At 35.8% G+C, this 18,183-nt stretch overlaps 1 protein-coding gene across 2 annotated transcripts; it reads right to left on the bottom strand.

Moving 5' to 3' along the window:
* Positions 1-6,609: 6,609 nt before the first annotated feature.
* Positions 6,610-14,787, bottom strand: LOC104121219 (PH, RCC1 and FYVE domains-containing protein 1-like). Of its 2 annotated transcripts, none has more exons than XM_009633158.4 (8): positions 14,632-14,787; positions 13,171-13,257; positions 12,162-12,251; positions 11,966-12,052; positions 11,656-11,847; positions 9,464-11,545; positions 7,747-7,982; positions 6,610-7,235 (listed from the first exon to the last, which is right to left on the bottom strand). In XM_009633158.4, the coding sequence occupies exons 1-8, from the start codon at positions 14,680-14,682 to the stop codon at positions 7,115-7,117; spliced, it is 2,946 nt and encodes a 981-aa protein (XP_009631453.1). In that variant the 5' UTR covers positions 14,683-14,787; the 3' UTR covers positions 6,610-7,114. The 2 variants fall into 2 exon arrangements, with proteins under 2 accessions (XP_009631453.1, XP_009631452.1); XM_009633157.4 differs by lacking the exon at positions 14,632-14,787 and adding an exon at positions 13,819-14,519.
* Between the last annotated feature and the right edge of the window lie 3,396 nt (positions 14,788-18,183).

Genomic DNA, 18,183 nt, shown 5'->3' with positions numbered 1-18,183 from the left:
ACACCATTATTTGGATTATTTACCTACATAGAGTTAAAAAAGTCATAAGTTAGCACAACTTATGAATCAATTTTTATACATTCACTACATATATATATATATATATATATATATATATATATACACATACAAACTGTTTGAACCACGTATCAAATCTCGTATATACAGCATCATAGCCAAATTGACCCACGAAGTGACTGTGACATATCAAATATTTTTAGTAGTTGCATCAATATGTAGTCACAGTAAATTTTACATTTTGATAACTAATAAATCAATACTTACTTGAGAAATGGTACAACTTCGGGACAACACATAAAGTGTAGCTGACTTGTACTCCATATCACTCAAACTTCTCTTTCTAACATCCTTAGAACATCGGCCTGGTTGATTGAATATGGACATTGGTGGATATAATGGATCATTCACACATTCGACCGTGTGCCTATTGGGCCTATTCCTAGAACATGGCACGTTACTCTCAAAATAATAAGAACAAAAATGTGCAGTTTCCTTTGCAAGATAGGCTTCGCATATAGATCCTTCAATCTTATTCCTCTGCTTAACAAATTGTTTGCATTTGCCAATTGTCCTATATAATCTCATGTTAGCCAATAACATTCAAATAAAATAGAATAGTACATCAAACTTATAATATTACCTCTCAAAGGGATACATCCATCTGCATTGAACAGGCCCTCCAAGTCGTGCCTCGTGTACAAGGTGTATTGGAAGGTGTTCCATCACATCAAAGAAACCACATGGGAATATTTTTTCCATCTTACTAGAAATTACAGGGATGTTCTGGTCCATCCGAAGTAGGTTTTCTTCCCTTAATGTGGTAGAACACAAGTCTTTGAAAAATAAACTAATCTCTGTGATGGGTTTCCAGATTCTTTCAGGCAAACCACAAAATGCAATAGGCACTAAGGTCTCCATGAAAACATGGCAGTCATGACTTTTCAAATGGCTCAACTTCCCTACCTCCATATCTACTTTTTTTCCAAGATTCGACGCATAACCCTCAGGCATCTTTAATTTCGTAACCCAATCACAAATTTATCGTCTTTCCTCCAAAGTGAATGTGTAACTTGCTTTGGGCTTGAACACCTTACCATTGTTTGCTGTCTGCAAGTATAATTCAGGTCGCCTACAATATTCTTGTAAGTCCATTCTAGCCTTCGGGTTATCTTTTGTCTTACCTTTTAACATCCATTACTGTGTTGAACAAATTATCAAAATAATTCTTCTCAATATGCATGACATCAAGGTTGTGTCGGAGAAGATTATCCTTCCAATAAGGCAACTCCCAAAATATACTCTGTTTCGTCCAATTATGATTAACACCATATCCGGGGAATCTATAAGGTGGAGCCTCAGTAACTTTACTGAAGTTCTGGACCCTCTCCCAAATTTCCTCACCTGAAAGTATCGGAGGTGGAGAATCATATTCCACTTTATTCTTTTTGAATGCATTTTTCATCCTTCTAAACTCATGATCATCAGGCAAGAATTGACGGTGACAATCAAACCATGATTGCTTTCGGCCATGTTTCAAAGTGAACGCTTTACTATTTTTCATGCAGTAAGGACAAGCTAGCTTCCCAGCAGTCATCCACCCAGACAACATTCCATACGCAGAAAAATCATTAATAGTCCACATTAAATTAGCACGCATATTAAAATTCTGCTTGGTTGATATGTCATATGTTTCAACACCATCATACCACAATTGTTTTAGCTCATCAATCAAAGGTTGCAAATATATATCAATCAAACTTTTCGGATTACGTGGACCGGGGATAATACAATTTAAGAATATATATGGACTAGTCATACACAACTCAGGTGGTAGATTATAAGGTGTAAGAAAGACAGGCCAACATGAATATGGTATCGCAGATATAGAAAAAGGCGTGAAACCATCGGCACACAGACCTAACCTAATGTTCTTTGGTTCACTAGCAAAATCTGGATATGTCCTATCAAAGTGCTTCCAAGCTTCTCCATCTGAAGGATGACACATAACACCAGGTGGTCTTCTATTTTAAAAATGCCATCTCATATGAGGAGCAGAACTCATCGACGCATATAACCTCTTTAACCTAGGTATAAGAGGTAAATAATGCATTGCCTTGACATCGACCATATTCCCGCTGGAAAGCCTCTTGAAACGAGGCTTTTCGCAAAATTTACAACTGTCTAAAGTTGCATCATCTTTATAATATAACATGCAACCATCTTCACAACAATCAATTCTCATTGACGAAAGTCCTAACTTAGAAACCAATCTCTTTGCCTTATAGAAATCACCAGGTAAGTTGATATTAGGGTCAACTAGTTCACTCATAAGGTCAATGAAACAGTCCATGGCTGCTTGAGAAATATTCCAATTAGATTTGATACTTAGTAATCTAACTGCAACAGACAGCTCAGAGTGCGGACTTCCTTCACGTAGTGGACAACTAGCTTCCTCTAACTGTTCATAAAAATGTTTTGCGTCATCATTAGGAGTTTGTTCAACATTTTCATTGGGCTCACCCCCAAAAGCATCCACAACCATATCCTGAATTCTAGAATCAAGATTTGTATTCTCCACCGACCTACTACTTTCACCAACAACCATGTTATGAAATATCCCACGGCTACCATCGATCTCTCCATGATTAGTCCACACAAAGTAATTCTCTATAAACCCCTTCCTATAAAGATGAAGCTTAACTTCCTCCGATTTTTTAAACTTCATACAATCGCACCTGACACAAGGGCACCTAATTACTCCTTCACTTTGGTATGGTGGAAGTGACATTGCATGTCTAATAAAGTCATCAACCCCTTCTACAAAATCCTCCCGCAATCCCCGCCGATTAGGATAATTTCTATTGTACATCCAAGTACGATGTTCCATCTATACAAATAAAACAAGAATAAATTAATTTATTCTACAATTATAAATTAATTATATCTTTTTTAGTTAATTCAAGATAATTATTTTTTCCTAATTACACCAATTTATATCCTAAAAGTTCAATTCATATCCAAAAGGTCCAATTCATATCTTAAAAGTTCAAATCATATCCTAAAAGTTCAATTCACAAGAACAAATCCTAAAAACTAAAATTTCAATTCATATCCTACGAATTTAAACATAAACTAACTAAACTAAAGAAATTCAACCCATACCCTAAAAGTTCGATTCACAAGAACAAATTAATTTATTCTACAATTATAAATTAATTATATTTTTTTTAGTTAATTCAAGATAATTATTTTTTCCTAATTACACCAATTTATATCCTAAAAGTTCAATTCATATCCAAAAGGTCCAATTCATATCTTAAAAGTTCAATTCATATCCTAAAAGTTCAATTCACAAGAACAAATCCTAAAAACTAAAATTTCAATTCATATCCTACGAGTTTAAACATAAACTAACTAAACTAAAGAAATTCAACCCATACCCTAAACTAAACTAATTCATAAATAATTGACTAATTAACAAAACTAATTAGTTAATAAAACTAATTAACAAAACTAATTAAAACAAGACCTAAACCCTAATCCTCAATAAAATTCAATGTTCAAATAATTGAAACACTAATCAATTAAAACTAATTCATAACTAATTAACAAAACCTAGAAATAATAAATAAATGGGTTGTAATTCAAACCTAGAATTTGTAGGAGATGGAGAAGGAGATCGAGGGGCGGCAGTGGCAGCGGCGACGGCGACGGCGACGGCGAGGGTGAGGGCTGGACGGCGAGGGGGAGGCCTGGACGGTGAGGGGGAGGAGCTGGGAGAAGGAGAGAAGGGAAGGAAGAAGAGGGAAAAATTTCAGAGAAATGGGGGTTTCCCCTGTTTTTCACTTCTCTGATTTTAGAATTACCGACCAAAGTTGGTCGGTAATTTTGATCGGTACATTAAGTGTTGACCGTTTGACCAAAAACCGACCAACTTTGGTCGATTTGTTTTTAAAAAAAATTTAAAATCTTTAACCGACCAACGTTGGTCGGTAATTTTAAATATAAATTCTTAAATATTATAAAATATTTTAAATAATAAAATAATTATTAAAATTTAAAAAATTGGATCTAAATTACCGACCAACGTTGGTCGGTAATCCAAAATTTTCTTGTCTGACCAGCTATTGACCAATTTACCGACCAACGTTGGTCGGTATTTTGTTTAAAAAAAATGTAAATATTTTTTTTTCCCAGTTTGCGTCCAACCTGGACGGTTTTTGGTCGCATTTTTTGACCGACCAACGTTGGTCGGAAATAGTTGGTCGGTTTTTAGCAGATTTTTAGTAGTGAGAAGAAGAGCAACTACTGTAATTCAAGAGTGTGCGTCTAGTAATTAATTGTCGTAGTTACTTGAGAGAATTATAGTAACTGAAGTGCTCATGATCTTTAGAGAATAACTAGGGGAAATTATAGAGGATATAGCGAGAAGGATTCCGACAATTAGGAAAACCATGCTCTAGGCCTTCTCGTTCTTGTTTACAAAACTTAGTTTTACTAGTGATATTTTACTGCATTCTTATTACTTATTTTTAGTATTAAAATACCAACAATGTGATATTTGTAACTTCTGAAAATTGATTATTTGAATTTGTGGAACAAATAGTGGTAGTTAATAGGTTAATTCCTTGTGGGGTTCGACTCCGGACTCTTAAACCGGATTATATTTACAACAATCACTTAGTTCTTATTAGGCATAGTTAGGCGTGATCATAACACCAAATCAAAAAGACCCACTTTGTCCTATTCAATACTTTCTAAGGTCCAACAATGAATTTTGAGCTTTTTACAGCAAAGCACTAAATCAATGTTTGAACTAAAAATTTAAGTATAAATTATCAACAATCAAACGATTCTAAAATAATGGATAATACCTTCTAATTTCCACCGTCAAACAAGAATTTCAAACTTTAAATATTGTATAACTATGGTGTCCAAGTTCAAAATGAGGCCATTTTGCTAAGACTAGTAAAAAACGGGGATATTCCGTCAAGACCAGCCCCGTTGGGGGACAAGCCGTCAATTTTTTGTGTAATCTGTTTATTGTGAAACTAGATTTTGTTTTTCTTTTTTTTATGACTTTATCTAACATATCGAACACAAAATGAATTTTTTTAAAAGAAACATTTTGCCAAGTTTTCTTGTGGATCAAATAGATACATATTTAGCCCAAATTAGCACAAGGTAGGGGTGTACATGTGTCGGGTTAGTTCAGATTTTTTAATTACCAAACCAAATCAATTGTACCGGGTTATTAAATTTAAATACCAAATCAAACCAATAAAAATCAGTTTTTTTAATCTCAGATTTCTCGGGTTTTCGGGTTTTTTCGGTTTTATTTTTCATAAAGTCTTCATAGCACAAAACGTAAAATTTGTGCTCTAAATATTTCTTTAATCGTAGTAAGATAAAACTGTATACGGTGTTTTTCAATAAAATACCATAAATATGAGATGAGTCATGGTATTGTACTAAAATATTCAACAATAAAGATAATAAAATCGCATAAAATAAATATTATTAATAAGCCATAATGAAAACAAACATAATTTAAAATTATGACTAATAAGTATTATTATTTACATGACTAACCACTAAAAGAAAAATAAGTTATATATTTTATCTAAACCATGGAAAAACTAAAAAATAGATATCAAACACTATTTTCATGCATAGTACAATTGAATTGATTGTCTTTTATAGCATTAGTATTGATTTGATTTTGGTTTGGGATTTATTTGAGTTACTAACATTTATGGACTATAAAACTTATTGGAACATCCAAAAATTATAAGCCCAAGCTTGAAATAATACGTTAAAAGATAAAAGTATGAAAAAACTTAAGAAATATTGATAAACTACACTATCATAAATATTTTTATGTATTAAATATATTTAAAACTTCTATACATATAATGTCGGGTTGGTTTGGTTTCAGTTTGACTTTTTTTAGTTAAAACCAAAACAAACCAAACCAAATATGGTCGGATTGTTTTTTCCCAACACCAAACCAAATCAAACCATAGTCGGATTTTTTTTCTCTGTTTAACTCGGATTATCGGGTTAGTGCGATTTGTCGGTTTCATTTGTACACCCTAGCACAAGGTATCCACCTTTAGGACCAATGTTTAAGTCTTAGCCTGCGCTTGCAAATTATCTAATGTTTAGCTACAACCCGTACTCAAAAGCAGGAAAATATCGCTTCTTCTTCTCTGCTTCCTCAAACTTTAGAACAATATGTCCAAGTCATAAGTTCAGTTTTCAATTCAGAACTTCAAGATATTATGCCCTTAAGTTCAAAACTTCAAGATATTGTGTCATTAATCTCATTTTTTCAGTTCAAAACTTAAGGACAATGTGTCGTTGAGTTTAGTTTTTCAATTCAAACTTCAAATTTAAGGTCCTAAATTCAGCCTTTTCAATTCAAACTTCAGGAACATTGTGTCCCGAAGTTCAAACTACGTTCAAACTTCAGGCTAATGTGTTGAAGTTCCATTGTTGTGATTCCAATTTCAGGCAATCGAAGAAGAAGAAAGAATAAGGAGACTAAGAAATAAGCAGTAGTACTGACCAATTTGAGCACATATGTTCATGAAATTGTGTCCTTAAATTTGAAGTATGTAGTTCAAACTTCAATTGGTACAAATCCTCACTAATGTAGAAATTAAGAAGAAAACGACATAGAACTAGAGAAATGCAGGTAGTGACTTTTTTATGTGCTTGTTAAACTTTAAATATTTTGCAAACCCTGATTAAACTTCAACAACGGCCAAAAAATAGCTACTGGTGCACTTCTGCCCAACCCGGAGTTGGCCATGTCATGTTTTCATAGGCTAATTTTGCCACCCATAGACAGAAGATAGTTAGAGCCGTGAAATTAATTAACTGTTAGTTATTCATGTCAAGGTTGTCCTTTATTCTAATACATACATACATATATATATATATATATATATATATATATATATATATATATATATATATATATGGACAAGACAAAACTGCTTCCTTCCTTCAAACACATCTAAATCTTTGACTGATAGAATGCTTCAATTAGCATGAACTACTTACGAAGGAAACCTGTATAACACTTCTAATTCTTCGTCATATGTTGGTTCGTATTCGTATATCCGTCAACATCATATTTTCGGTAGACGAATAGCTGGTTCTCTTCCCACCACTTCTTTGCTTCCTTCGTAGTAAACTTTCCCCCACTGCATAATGCAACCCAAGTAAGCATTGCATATGTAAAAAACACATTACATGAATATCTCTAATATATTGTCTAATTTAGCCCATAAAAATAAAATGTATCAAAACTATAAAATAAATTTTATGGGTTTGGTTGGTTAGATATAGTCATGGTAAACAAAAGTACAAGTTTTGGTTAGTTTGATTTGGTCACTAAAAACTTTAAAAGTACAAAAAAACAAATGAAAATTGATTTTGAGTTAAGCGTGTTGGGTTAGCTGTCCATCTTGACCCAAGCAAACTTTAGATGGGTTATACATGACCCATCTAGTCTTTAATCCGCCTAAATTTAGTTCAAACTACCCATTTGACACTTTTAAAATTAAAATTAAGACATTGCTAACTACTTTATCATATTCTACAGAGCGAGCTAGTCGTTTGAAGCACCAGAACTTGCTATCTCAAACTTGGTGCAAAGTATGCAGTGGAATGATGTATGTCTAAAAATGTTCTAAATATTGGATATAAATTTACCTGAACCTGACTCGCTTGAGTCCCTTATTCCCACTTGGCAATATTGTCAATGTGACGTCGACCCCAGGCTGGTATTGTTCCACCCATTCATCAGCACAGTGTTCTTTGTTATATAAGGATCTTAACTTATTGGAAAATACAATTGGAGAACTCAATAGGCTATCAACTTTGCTATCGACCACATCGACAGCAGCCTGATTGTTAGTTTCTCTTCTAGCGTAAAGAGCTGACATTTTCTGCAACAGGAATAAGCAAAACAAGCTATAGGCATTGTATTCTGAGCTGATAGTAAGACACACATTTAAATGAATTGGTAGTTATGAAAGAATATTATGTTGACATTAAGGATAACATTGGAGTTTTACCTGTGTCAAAAGCTAATCTTGAAATCATGAGTTGAGTGTTTACTAATTTGAGAACAACAACAAAAAATACATATAAGAAACTTGTACTTTGCTTAAGGGGCATCATCCTGTTCTGAAACTGACAAATATTTCTTTTTCTCTTTTTAGAGAAGGGGGAAGAAACAAAACATATATGTGAACTGTGAAGGGACAACATACTAAGAACAAAGTCCTATCAGTATGCATCAGTCAATCAATTATTAGTCACATATCTCCACGTTCTATTTCAAATGGATCAGATGAACTACAATCTTGCATACAACCTTATGGTATCCTTGTTAATAACCTTTTCTCAATCTCCTCCAGTTTCACGTAGTTGTCCACTTAATTGTGTTTTGCCTAGTTACATACTATAGTTTCTCTTGGAGGGCATGAACTCTAGTGAAGGAAACAAGATTACGTATTAACACATCCTTAGGAAATACTTTGTTTACGGAAATAAAATTGTAGAGCTCGTAATGTTGAAAAAGTGTTCTCCGCCTTTCAATCAGATCCATGGAGCAGTCCTCCACTAGCTCAGCAAACTGCTGATTTCTAGCTGTTTTTCTGCAATTTTAAAACTAATATACTGCTTTTAGTTTAGAGACCCAATTCTCTTTAGTCAGCCATAGCCGGAGCCCACCCCTATCCTTGACTTTGATAACTGTAACTCTCAGTTTACTAAGCACATAAAATGCATAAGATCCATACCTTAAGACGGCTTCAAGTGAGTTAACAACTTAAAAGGAAAGAGCAATTTCCAAGGAGGTGTATTACACAAGTTAGAATTTCAACTCAGAGGTCAAACCAAGAAACATGATACGCGGAATAAATATGTTAACTATCGTATCACCTTTCAACACAGATCATTTCAGCATCTTAAAATCAAGCAACTCCCATGGCTACATGGTGTCACGCGGTATTGAGTTGTCAAAGTTTTAAAGTTTTACACTGACCCCAAGTAATGGTCACTTTTTATTTGCTACGGAAGAAAAATAAAAATGGCTTGAAAATCATTAAGCTATGTACTTCCAATGTTTGTTTCATTGTGTGAACAACAGAAGCATACTACTAATCAAGGAAAGAGAAGGCAACTGAACCACTTAAATATTCCCAAACTCTCTCACCTTCAACTTTTTCTCTACGCATATTTTGCTAAAGTTTCAAACTAAAAGTAATTTTCACATAAAGATGAAGCTTTGTATTGAATTGTTCCTAGGCAAGTACACAATTGGCACAGGCAAACTCATAAACAAGACACAGAAGTATTATCAATTAAGGCAGAATAAGCAGTAGAATTATGATTTAAGAAAACCAGATATTAGGAAATGTACCTGAGTTCTTAGATTGGAAAGTTCTTCAAGGAGCAATTTATCTGATTCTGACAATTTTTCCTCCATAGTTAGCGCAGTTGAACACACAACTTTTGGTTCTGGAGGAACCTTCAAATGAGTTGGGGAAGCTGAAACCCGTGAATTTCTAACACGAATATCATGAGTTCTCGTGTGTCCACTTCCTCTTCTAAAGATTTTAGAACAAGGAACTGGTCCCCATCTTGGAAAGCTATCCAACAAAGAATCAATGGGGTCTAAGCACTGCTTACTTTCCCCTAAATTGTTTACGGCCCTCCGGTCACAGCATTGACTGTTCTCACTAAAATACTTTCTTGTTGACATCATTCGTCTTGATATACTATTTGACTCTTCCACCTCTTCCTTGACATTAATAGATGTCTTCTGAGTTATCAATAGCGGTCTCGGGCTATGCTTTGGTGTCTTGGGTGGTCTGCTTGATTGAACAATCCTTTGCAGTTGGCAGAAACATGGATCACATACACGAGAAGCTTTAGTTTTGTCTGGGGCCAAAGATGCATTTTTGGTTTTCTTGCTGCAGCATGCACGACAAAATAAAAGACCACAATTATAACAATTTTGCTTCTTCCTTGTAATCCCAAAAGTCGTGCCACATCCTCTGCAAACTGATTGATCACTACTTGATATAGATTTATGCAAACATATCGCTGCTGTAGAATTTGATCCACAAGCAATATGTTCCACTTGCCTGTCTCTTAGAGCCTCAACTAAGGTTGGGCAGTTTCTATCTTCCGTATCACCTAATCCCAACTGTCCGTTTGAACCTTTACCCCATGTGTAGACATTTCCCTTAGATGTAAGCACAGCAACATGATAAGATCCCGAGGAGATCTCTGTAACAATCTCGTCTTTAAGTTTCCCTTGCACCATCACTACTGATTTATCTTTGGCTTTTGGATTACCCAGCTGCCCGTGCACCGAACTTCCCATTGTATAAACCTTTCCTTCGGCAGACAGCCCAATGGTTAAGGTGTTTGCACAGGCAACTTGAATGAAATCATGATCCACAAGTTTAGCTACACATGTTGGTAAAAGCTTTCTGTTATCTTCAGAGTGACCAAGTCTTCCTTTATCCCCATCACCCCATGTAAAAAGCTTCCCGCCTGGATTATTGAATTTAAGGTAATGAACAGAGATTTCCACTACTGCAGATGTATGCCACGGTCCACATGCAACTGATTTCACCCACAGACCTCTAAGGGACTCAACTTCTTTTGGGTGAGCCACGCTTTGGAGATTCCCATGACCAAGAACACCAAAAGTTCCATCTCCATAAGTAAACAATTGTCCAGATGTTGACACAATTCCTGTGTGCCATTCCCCACAAGCAATGTAAGATATTTTCACACCATCCAAAGAACCACAAACTCTGTTTGGAAGCCAATAGCTCCTCTTCATCTTTTCTGCACCAACTAAATCAGCACTAGAATTGTCACCCCATGTATAGAGTTGACCTGATGTTGTCAAGGCACATGTATGGTATTCACCGCAACTGGCAGATTTTACATGAACTCCGTTAAGGGAGTCGACGATTTTTGGGCATGCAGTGTCCATATCAAGTTTATGTCCAAGTCTTCCATTCTTTCCTTCACCCCAGCAAAACACTTCACCTTGTTTGGTGACTATGGCAGCGTGACTTCTCCCTATTGATATTGTTTGTACATCAAGCATCAAAGTAGACTCAAGAAGTTTGGGTAATAAAGCATCCGACTTTACTTCCCCATCCCCCAAGCATCCTCCTTCAGCTCCTTCTCCCCAAATAAAAACATCCCTTAAAACATGTTTTCCTAGTAGTCCTGACTTATGAGTGGACGGAACCGATGGAGTAAGCATATCATTGTGGATATCAGTGCCATCACAAGATGCTCTTTTCTGGCTTAGATAGTCTGGTTCCAAAGACGACGAATTTGTGATAACGTTATCCATTTCATTGTGTACACTTGATAGACTTGGCGGAAAAAGGATGTTGGAGGAACATGATAACCCATCAGACGAATAGTTTTCTGAAAATGATTGAGTGGGACTCCCTGATAAGCTGCTAACCTGTACAAATAAGTTTATATCAAAAGAGTAGAAGATTGCACAGGGCAAAGTATTGCTTTAATAACAAGATAAAGCACTGAGAACTTGATAAAATGAAGGACAACAAGAACCTGAGAAGATCGGGTTTTCTTCACTGAAAGTCCAAGATTATGTTTCCTCCGCATATAACCTACTGGACTAAGGATGCAACTTTGTGCTCTTCTTTCGCTTTTCATATCGTCCACCAATCCATGCCGACTTCGAGATATTACAGCTTTCAATCCTAGAAACCATGTCTCAGCCTGCATTTCGTCCTTGCAAATCTGTATAAATATGGAGAAACCAAAGCCACAAACCTCGCTCAGATGAATAAAAGAACTATACAGCATAAATCCATGTACGGTATCCTTCAATTAACTTTGAGACTACTGAATAACTTACCAGATCAAGAGTGTGGTCGTCATTTCCATATATTAAAGAAATGCACTGACTTTCCATATCAGCCTGAAGTTGTTTCTGTTGAATTACCTAGTTAAGAAAATGAGACATTCTTATCAACTGGAAGGAAATCATATAATGTTAACTAATGATCTTCATTAGAATGTTCAGTTTACAAGTAAGACGCTTAACTACTTACAGTGTTTTGGCCACGGATGATATCTGTGACAGCACTTAACCTCAGTTGGTTTTCCTTCTCACCTGAGTACCAAATCAAAAACTTTTCGTCCTGTCGACAAAGAAAAAAGAAAGATTATTTAGGACATATAAAATATTATTCAGGATCAAGGAAAACAGGTATAGAATTTCCAATTTCACTGCTTCCGTCCACAAGCAAGCGAAACCGTTTCTTAAATAAAAAAATAAAGAAAGATCAGAAATGATTTGAAATATTTCTTCTGAAAAGGAGCTTGATTTTGTATTCATGTGCTAATTTTAAAAACCTCAGGTTGATCGATGGTAAATTGGTAATCAACAAATAACTATCATTAGTAACCTTGATGTTTGAAAACTGAATAAGCTCAAATTTCCACATAATAATTGAAAACTGAATAAGCTTAAATTTCCAGAGTAACTTTATTACTAATTTCGCCTTTCCAGGAGGTTTCACAGTTATTCAGACTCCCCAATAAGTCTATACTTTAGCTGAACAACAGGAGATAAAGAAGAGAAAGAAAAAGTTAAATCTCATAAAAAAGAGGTTAAATTTGTAAACTGCATATATATAGAACAGCGACAGCAATAAAACAGACAGGGCGTGCCATCTTCCATGTTAGAGAACTAATTTGGAGCTAGAAACATAAATTCAAATGATACAATTCCCATTCAGGAGTCAGTTACACGTAAAGCTATAAACGTGCACTCCTAGCAAAACGGAATCTTAGAAATGATGGAAGGATAAGTAGATTTCTATGTTGAAATGGTTAATGTACAAGGTTTATAAGGAATTGTCAAGCAATATGGCTCTCAATTGGACTGCACACAGGCAAACGCCAAGAACATTGATTGTACTATCTTCTTTTTCCCAATGAGAATGCCAAGTTTTTCAATTATTTCTACGGATACATATTCCAAATATGACACTACTTATTTTGAGAATTTCCTTAAGGGTTGAAAAACAAGAGACATGTTCCAATGAAATGCTTTACCGTGGATAACCTCAGAGGGCAGAATTTGGGCTTCCCTCTTCTACCATACGTCAATAGATGCGCGCCCTTCTTCAGTGCAGTTATTGCCTGGACAATGTTTGAAGGTCAAGTAAAAATAGGAAAAGAAAAAGCGAGTATAACGATACTTCTGTTTGCTGAAAGATCCTACCAACCCCAACAAAACATGCCACAAGAAAAATGCAATTGCTTGTATATTTTGCAAGATACTATTTTTCAAAATCTTCCTTAGATTCCGAGAGAGCTTCTAGCAGTTTGAACACGAACCGAAAACTGATGAGGCAATCAGCAAAGCACAATGAAAGTGAGCTAATTTGTAGCTAGTAAAATTTCTAACGATATTGGAACTGAAAAGAAAAAGATTTGATTCTCAAATACTCTCAAGTTACAACCAGGATCAAAAAAGAACGTAAACACAAAAATGAGATTGAAGTAGACATAGAAAAGATCAAAATTTAGGCGAAAGGAACTAAGGGCGTGTATATGGCTATAGGTAAAATCTTTACTACATTTCTGAATTTGGACACTGTAATCCTGTTCTGCACAGTTAACCAAGATGTTTAATTATAACATGAAGTTTGTGATTTTTCCTTCAACGGGCACAAGAATTCAAACATAATATATTGGAACCTTTCGCCATCTATGTGGTTCGGACTCTCCAAAACAGCTGCCGACATGCACCCATCGAAATTTTCGGAGAGTCCGAGCAACATAGTTCGCCATAACTCTCAGAAAGGATTTGTCGTTGCAGTATGGTACACCAACCCTCTATACCAGTGTCAATGTGCTACAAGATTGCGGAAAATAGTCTTAGGTAATAAATAGAAGGCATAATATATGTATTGCTAAGCTCAAATTTTGGAATAAGCAGTCTTCCTGAAAGAGAGTGAGGAAGAAGGAGGAACATATACCATAACAACTACTACTATTTCGTTTCAATTCCGAACAAGTATAAATCAACTACATTATCCATTCCATTTGGGCCCCAAGGTAAGTTGGCATACACATACCAATAAATAACTAAATAAATAAGAACCAGAAAAAAAAGTGGAAGCCTTGTATCAGTTCTCACTTTACCTTTTTCCCCTTCCCCCTTCCTGATCCAATGCAATAGAAAAAGTTGGAAGAAAAAAGGTAAAACCATATGTTAAAGAAATCCACAAATATAATGACAAGTGGGCTTTAAGTTTCTCACTTTTCCTTCTTAGTTTACATTGATAAAACTAAACTTCCCATGTGGTCCAAGGAAAAAGGTATCAGCTTTTTTCTTCCATTCCTCAAGCCATGAAACACCACAAAACACACACACACACACACCAAACAACAACTTAAAAGACCATCCAGAAATGCAGGAATGGAAATAATAAAAAAAGAAGAAGAAAATAGTGTAAAACTGAGAAAAAGAAAAACTCATTTGGGTGAAGAGAATAAATAAGTTGAAACCTGTTCAACAACTCTATCAGAATGGAGAATGGCCAAGTGCTCGTCGCCCATTTTCTAAGAGAATCACATGCAAGTTAAAGAACAGAGGAATTTCACAAGAATTTACAAAGCTTAGTCGTCTACAGTTGTTGTCAGAGAGATTATTATAAAATGAAGAATTAAACACACACATATATGGTCCTTTCCTTTTTCTTGGCTATTGATTCTACTCTTACATTATGACTCTTCTTCACTTGGGGATCGTGCAGAGAGTGAGAATTGTACTACTGCTAGCGCACGTGTGCAGAGTACAGTAATAACTTTCCATAAATACATGCAAGTAATAATTTATTTTAAGAAGTATAATCACAGTTACACATGATATGTCCTTTTCCTTTTTTGTTAATTTTTATTTATGACTATTTTCTTTTAGTTTTTTCTCAAATTCATTTTTTTTTTCTCAAATCATGAAAAGACTATTTCTTTTTAACTCCATTCATTACCAGTCGCACTGTAGAACTGACTTTCCTTTTTACTTTTTCTTGACAGAATAGATTCAAGATCTTTTTATTATTTTAAGAGCTAAAGAATTTGCTTTTTTTCGTTTTTTTGTCCAACAATATGAAAACAAATACTCCCGTGTTCTACTTTATGTGGCAAGGTTTGGGAGGGCAAACGTACTTAATTTTTGATGTGAATTTGAATTTAGATTCTTTAATTTTTAGATAGTAACAGTTAAAGTACATATTGAGCAACTGTTAAAAAGTATTGTAAGTTATAATAGTCAATTACTTAAAATATTTTAAAAAAATATGATCGAAGAAAAAGGTCTTTGACTCCATAAATAGTAATTTTGTCACACAACTTATAAAAACGTAAGGAGTAACGAGCAAGTGAATTAAGAAGAAATTAAAACTTTAAGATATAGAAGTGTATATTTGAATATTGAAGAGATTGAGCTGTCATGATCATGATTGGATATTCAATATTGTTTTACATAGTTAATTTGATGGGAAAATCAACTAAAAACTCAAAATCATGACCAATCCATTCACTTCCATAGATTAAGTTCAATTGATTCAGATTTCCTTTCTACCCAGAAATGGTTAACATTGCCTTCCTTTTTTATTCTTTTCCTTTTAAACTTCTCCTCTCTTTCTGGTTCAATAAAGAGAAAAACAACAACAACAATATACTCAGTATAATCTCGTAAAGTATGGTCTGGGGAGGATATGTATACAGACCTTACCCTAACCTATGTGAAGATAAAGAGATTATTTTCGATAGATAATAAAGGGATAAATGTGTTCATAAATTCATGAAATAAGAAGAAGAAAAAAAAAGATAAGGTTAGAAGGACATGGGCTTGTCTGTTTGGGGACACTCAATAAAATTAAAACTATATAGAAAACATTAGTATGATACATGTGCAAGATTAACATAAAAAAAATAGAAAGATGGCGTGGAAAAACAATATGGCTTATTTACTCCAAAAAGGAATTAATACTCCCTCCGTTTCAATTTATGTGAACATATTTGACTGGGCAAGGAGTTTAAGAAAAAATAAAAACTTTTGAAATTTGTGGTCCTAAACAATTCAAATAGGGGCCCAGAGTATTTGTGTGATTATAAAAACTTCTCATTAAGGGTAGAATTGTAAGTTTAAGCAAAATTGTTTCCAAATTTAGAAAGGGATCGTTCCAAAAGCAAAATTGTTTCCAAATTTAGAAAGGGGTCATTCCAGTGGCATTACTTTGTGTCAGCAGGAAGTTGGTAAAGATACCTTTTTGGCGGAAATTCTCTGACCCCCTTTGAAAAGTTTCTGACGGTTGATTAGACGTACGTCTCTCCGCATTTAATGCCCCGAACATGCGACACCCCACGATTTAGCATCACTTTTGCCGGTTATCGAGGTAATTATGGCCACAATTTTAGCTACATGTTCCTTTACTTATACGCATCAAACTTCTTCATTTACACTCCTAAATTCTGCAAACTCTCTCAAACTCTCTTTACTCAACTCACATTTTGTCTTCATCTTTTCTTTAACCTTCTTCTTCAGAGAAACTCTCCCTTCCTTTCTGATAAAAATGGCTTCTTTTTCTAAAAACCCTAGTTCTTCAAAGAACAGTAAAGCTGATGATACTGCTCATCCTACGGTGAGCACCATCATCCCAAAGAGTCTTGTCACAACTAAGGACTTCGAAGAGAAGTATCCTTCCGCTCACCCTTGTACGTGGGTCGTTAACGTATACCCTTCTTCCATCTGTCCTTCTAGTATTCCTGTTGTGAAGGAAGACTGCCATTGCAAAGATTTAGATATTATCGCTCCTCATCTGGCGGAGCGGATAACCTTACCCAATAAGGGTTTTACGTATTTTTATACGTACCCTTTCACTTTGGGGCCGTTCTCTTTGAGTAGAGAGCTTGACTTCATCATCGTGGAGTTCTGCATCCGCTACCGGGCCTGCTTCTGGTGCAAGTAATTCTTCTTGGAGTCCCCGGCCAGAGAACAAACAACCAAAAAGAAGACGTTCCTCCGCGGTCGGGGGAAAAATAAAAAGGCAAAGAGTGCCTCACCCGAGTCATCTCCGAAAGTTGTGGTGATGAAACCCGCGCCCGAGCTGGCCGTAGACACCATGGTGATCGACGATAAAGGAGAAGCCAGCGAGAAAGGGGCTTCTCTACATGGAAGATGGCGACCTTCCTCAGCTCAATAGAATGCTCAATCTGTTGAGTTAGTTACACCAACCAAGGACGATGCCTCGACACTTTGGGGGGAGTATGATATAGTGGAGAATGCCAAATCTTGTTTTCGAATCCCAGTCGTCTTGCCCAGTACCGTGGGGCTGAGTACTAGGTCCTTGCCATCTTTGTTTGATGAGCAACCAACAACCAGCACTGCACTTGCCACAGCCACTTCTCATCCCTCAACTCCATTAGCTTCATCTCCTTCTTCACCAACTCTGTTTCTGCCACCAAATACTGCTAATCATCTCCACCGGCCGCAGTTGTCCGAGAGGATGACGTCCCTCTTCCCTAGTCCCCAGTTCATGTGAACCTGAGGCAAAATTATGTTGCCCCCTTAGAAGATCCTCAAAGGAGGAGGAGCGTTACTTTCTCGATTTCTACCAAGTGCAATCTGCTGTCCCGGCCGGTGGAACTTACAAACTACCTAAAGCCTTTGGTTTCAGAAAATGATAGGGAAAAGATACAAGCTCTCTCGGGAGAGTGTTTGTTGAACAATGCCATGCATAATGCAACAACGGTATAATTTTTGTTTTCTTTGTTGTTTCTTCTATCTGTGTTATGGCACGGTTTTGAATTTGTAGGCCAACGTCCTTGCTTCCGAGCTCCTCTAAAGGCTGATTCGTGATAAGGAGGAACTTAACTCCGAGCGGGATCAACTTTTGGCCGAGCAGGACCAAGTTGTTGTTCGCTTCTCAGAACTGGAAGCTCGAGCTGCTGAGGCCGTTGAGTTGGAGGCTCGGTTGCAGCAAAGCGAGCAAGAAGTAGTGACCCTTAGCCTAGAGGTCGCCCTGTTGAGGGCTCAATTTGAAGAAACTAGGGCCA

Source organism: Nicotiana tomentosiformis, chromosome 2 (genome assembly GCF_000390325.3).
Source record: "Nicotiana tomentosiformis chromosome 2, ASM39032v3, whole genome shotgun sequence".
NCBI lineage: Eukaryota > Viridiplantae > Streptophyta > Magnoliopsida > Solanales > Solanaceae > Nicotiana > Nicotiana tomentosiformis.
The sequence above is the reverse complement of the archived record's forward strand: the minus strand, read 5'-3'. Positions and strand labels throughout refer to the sequence as shown.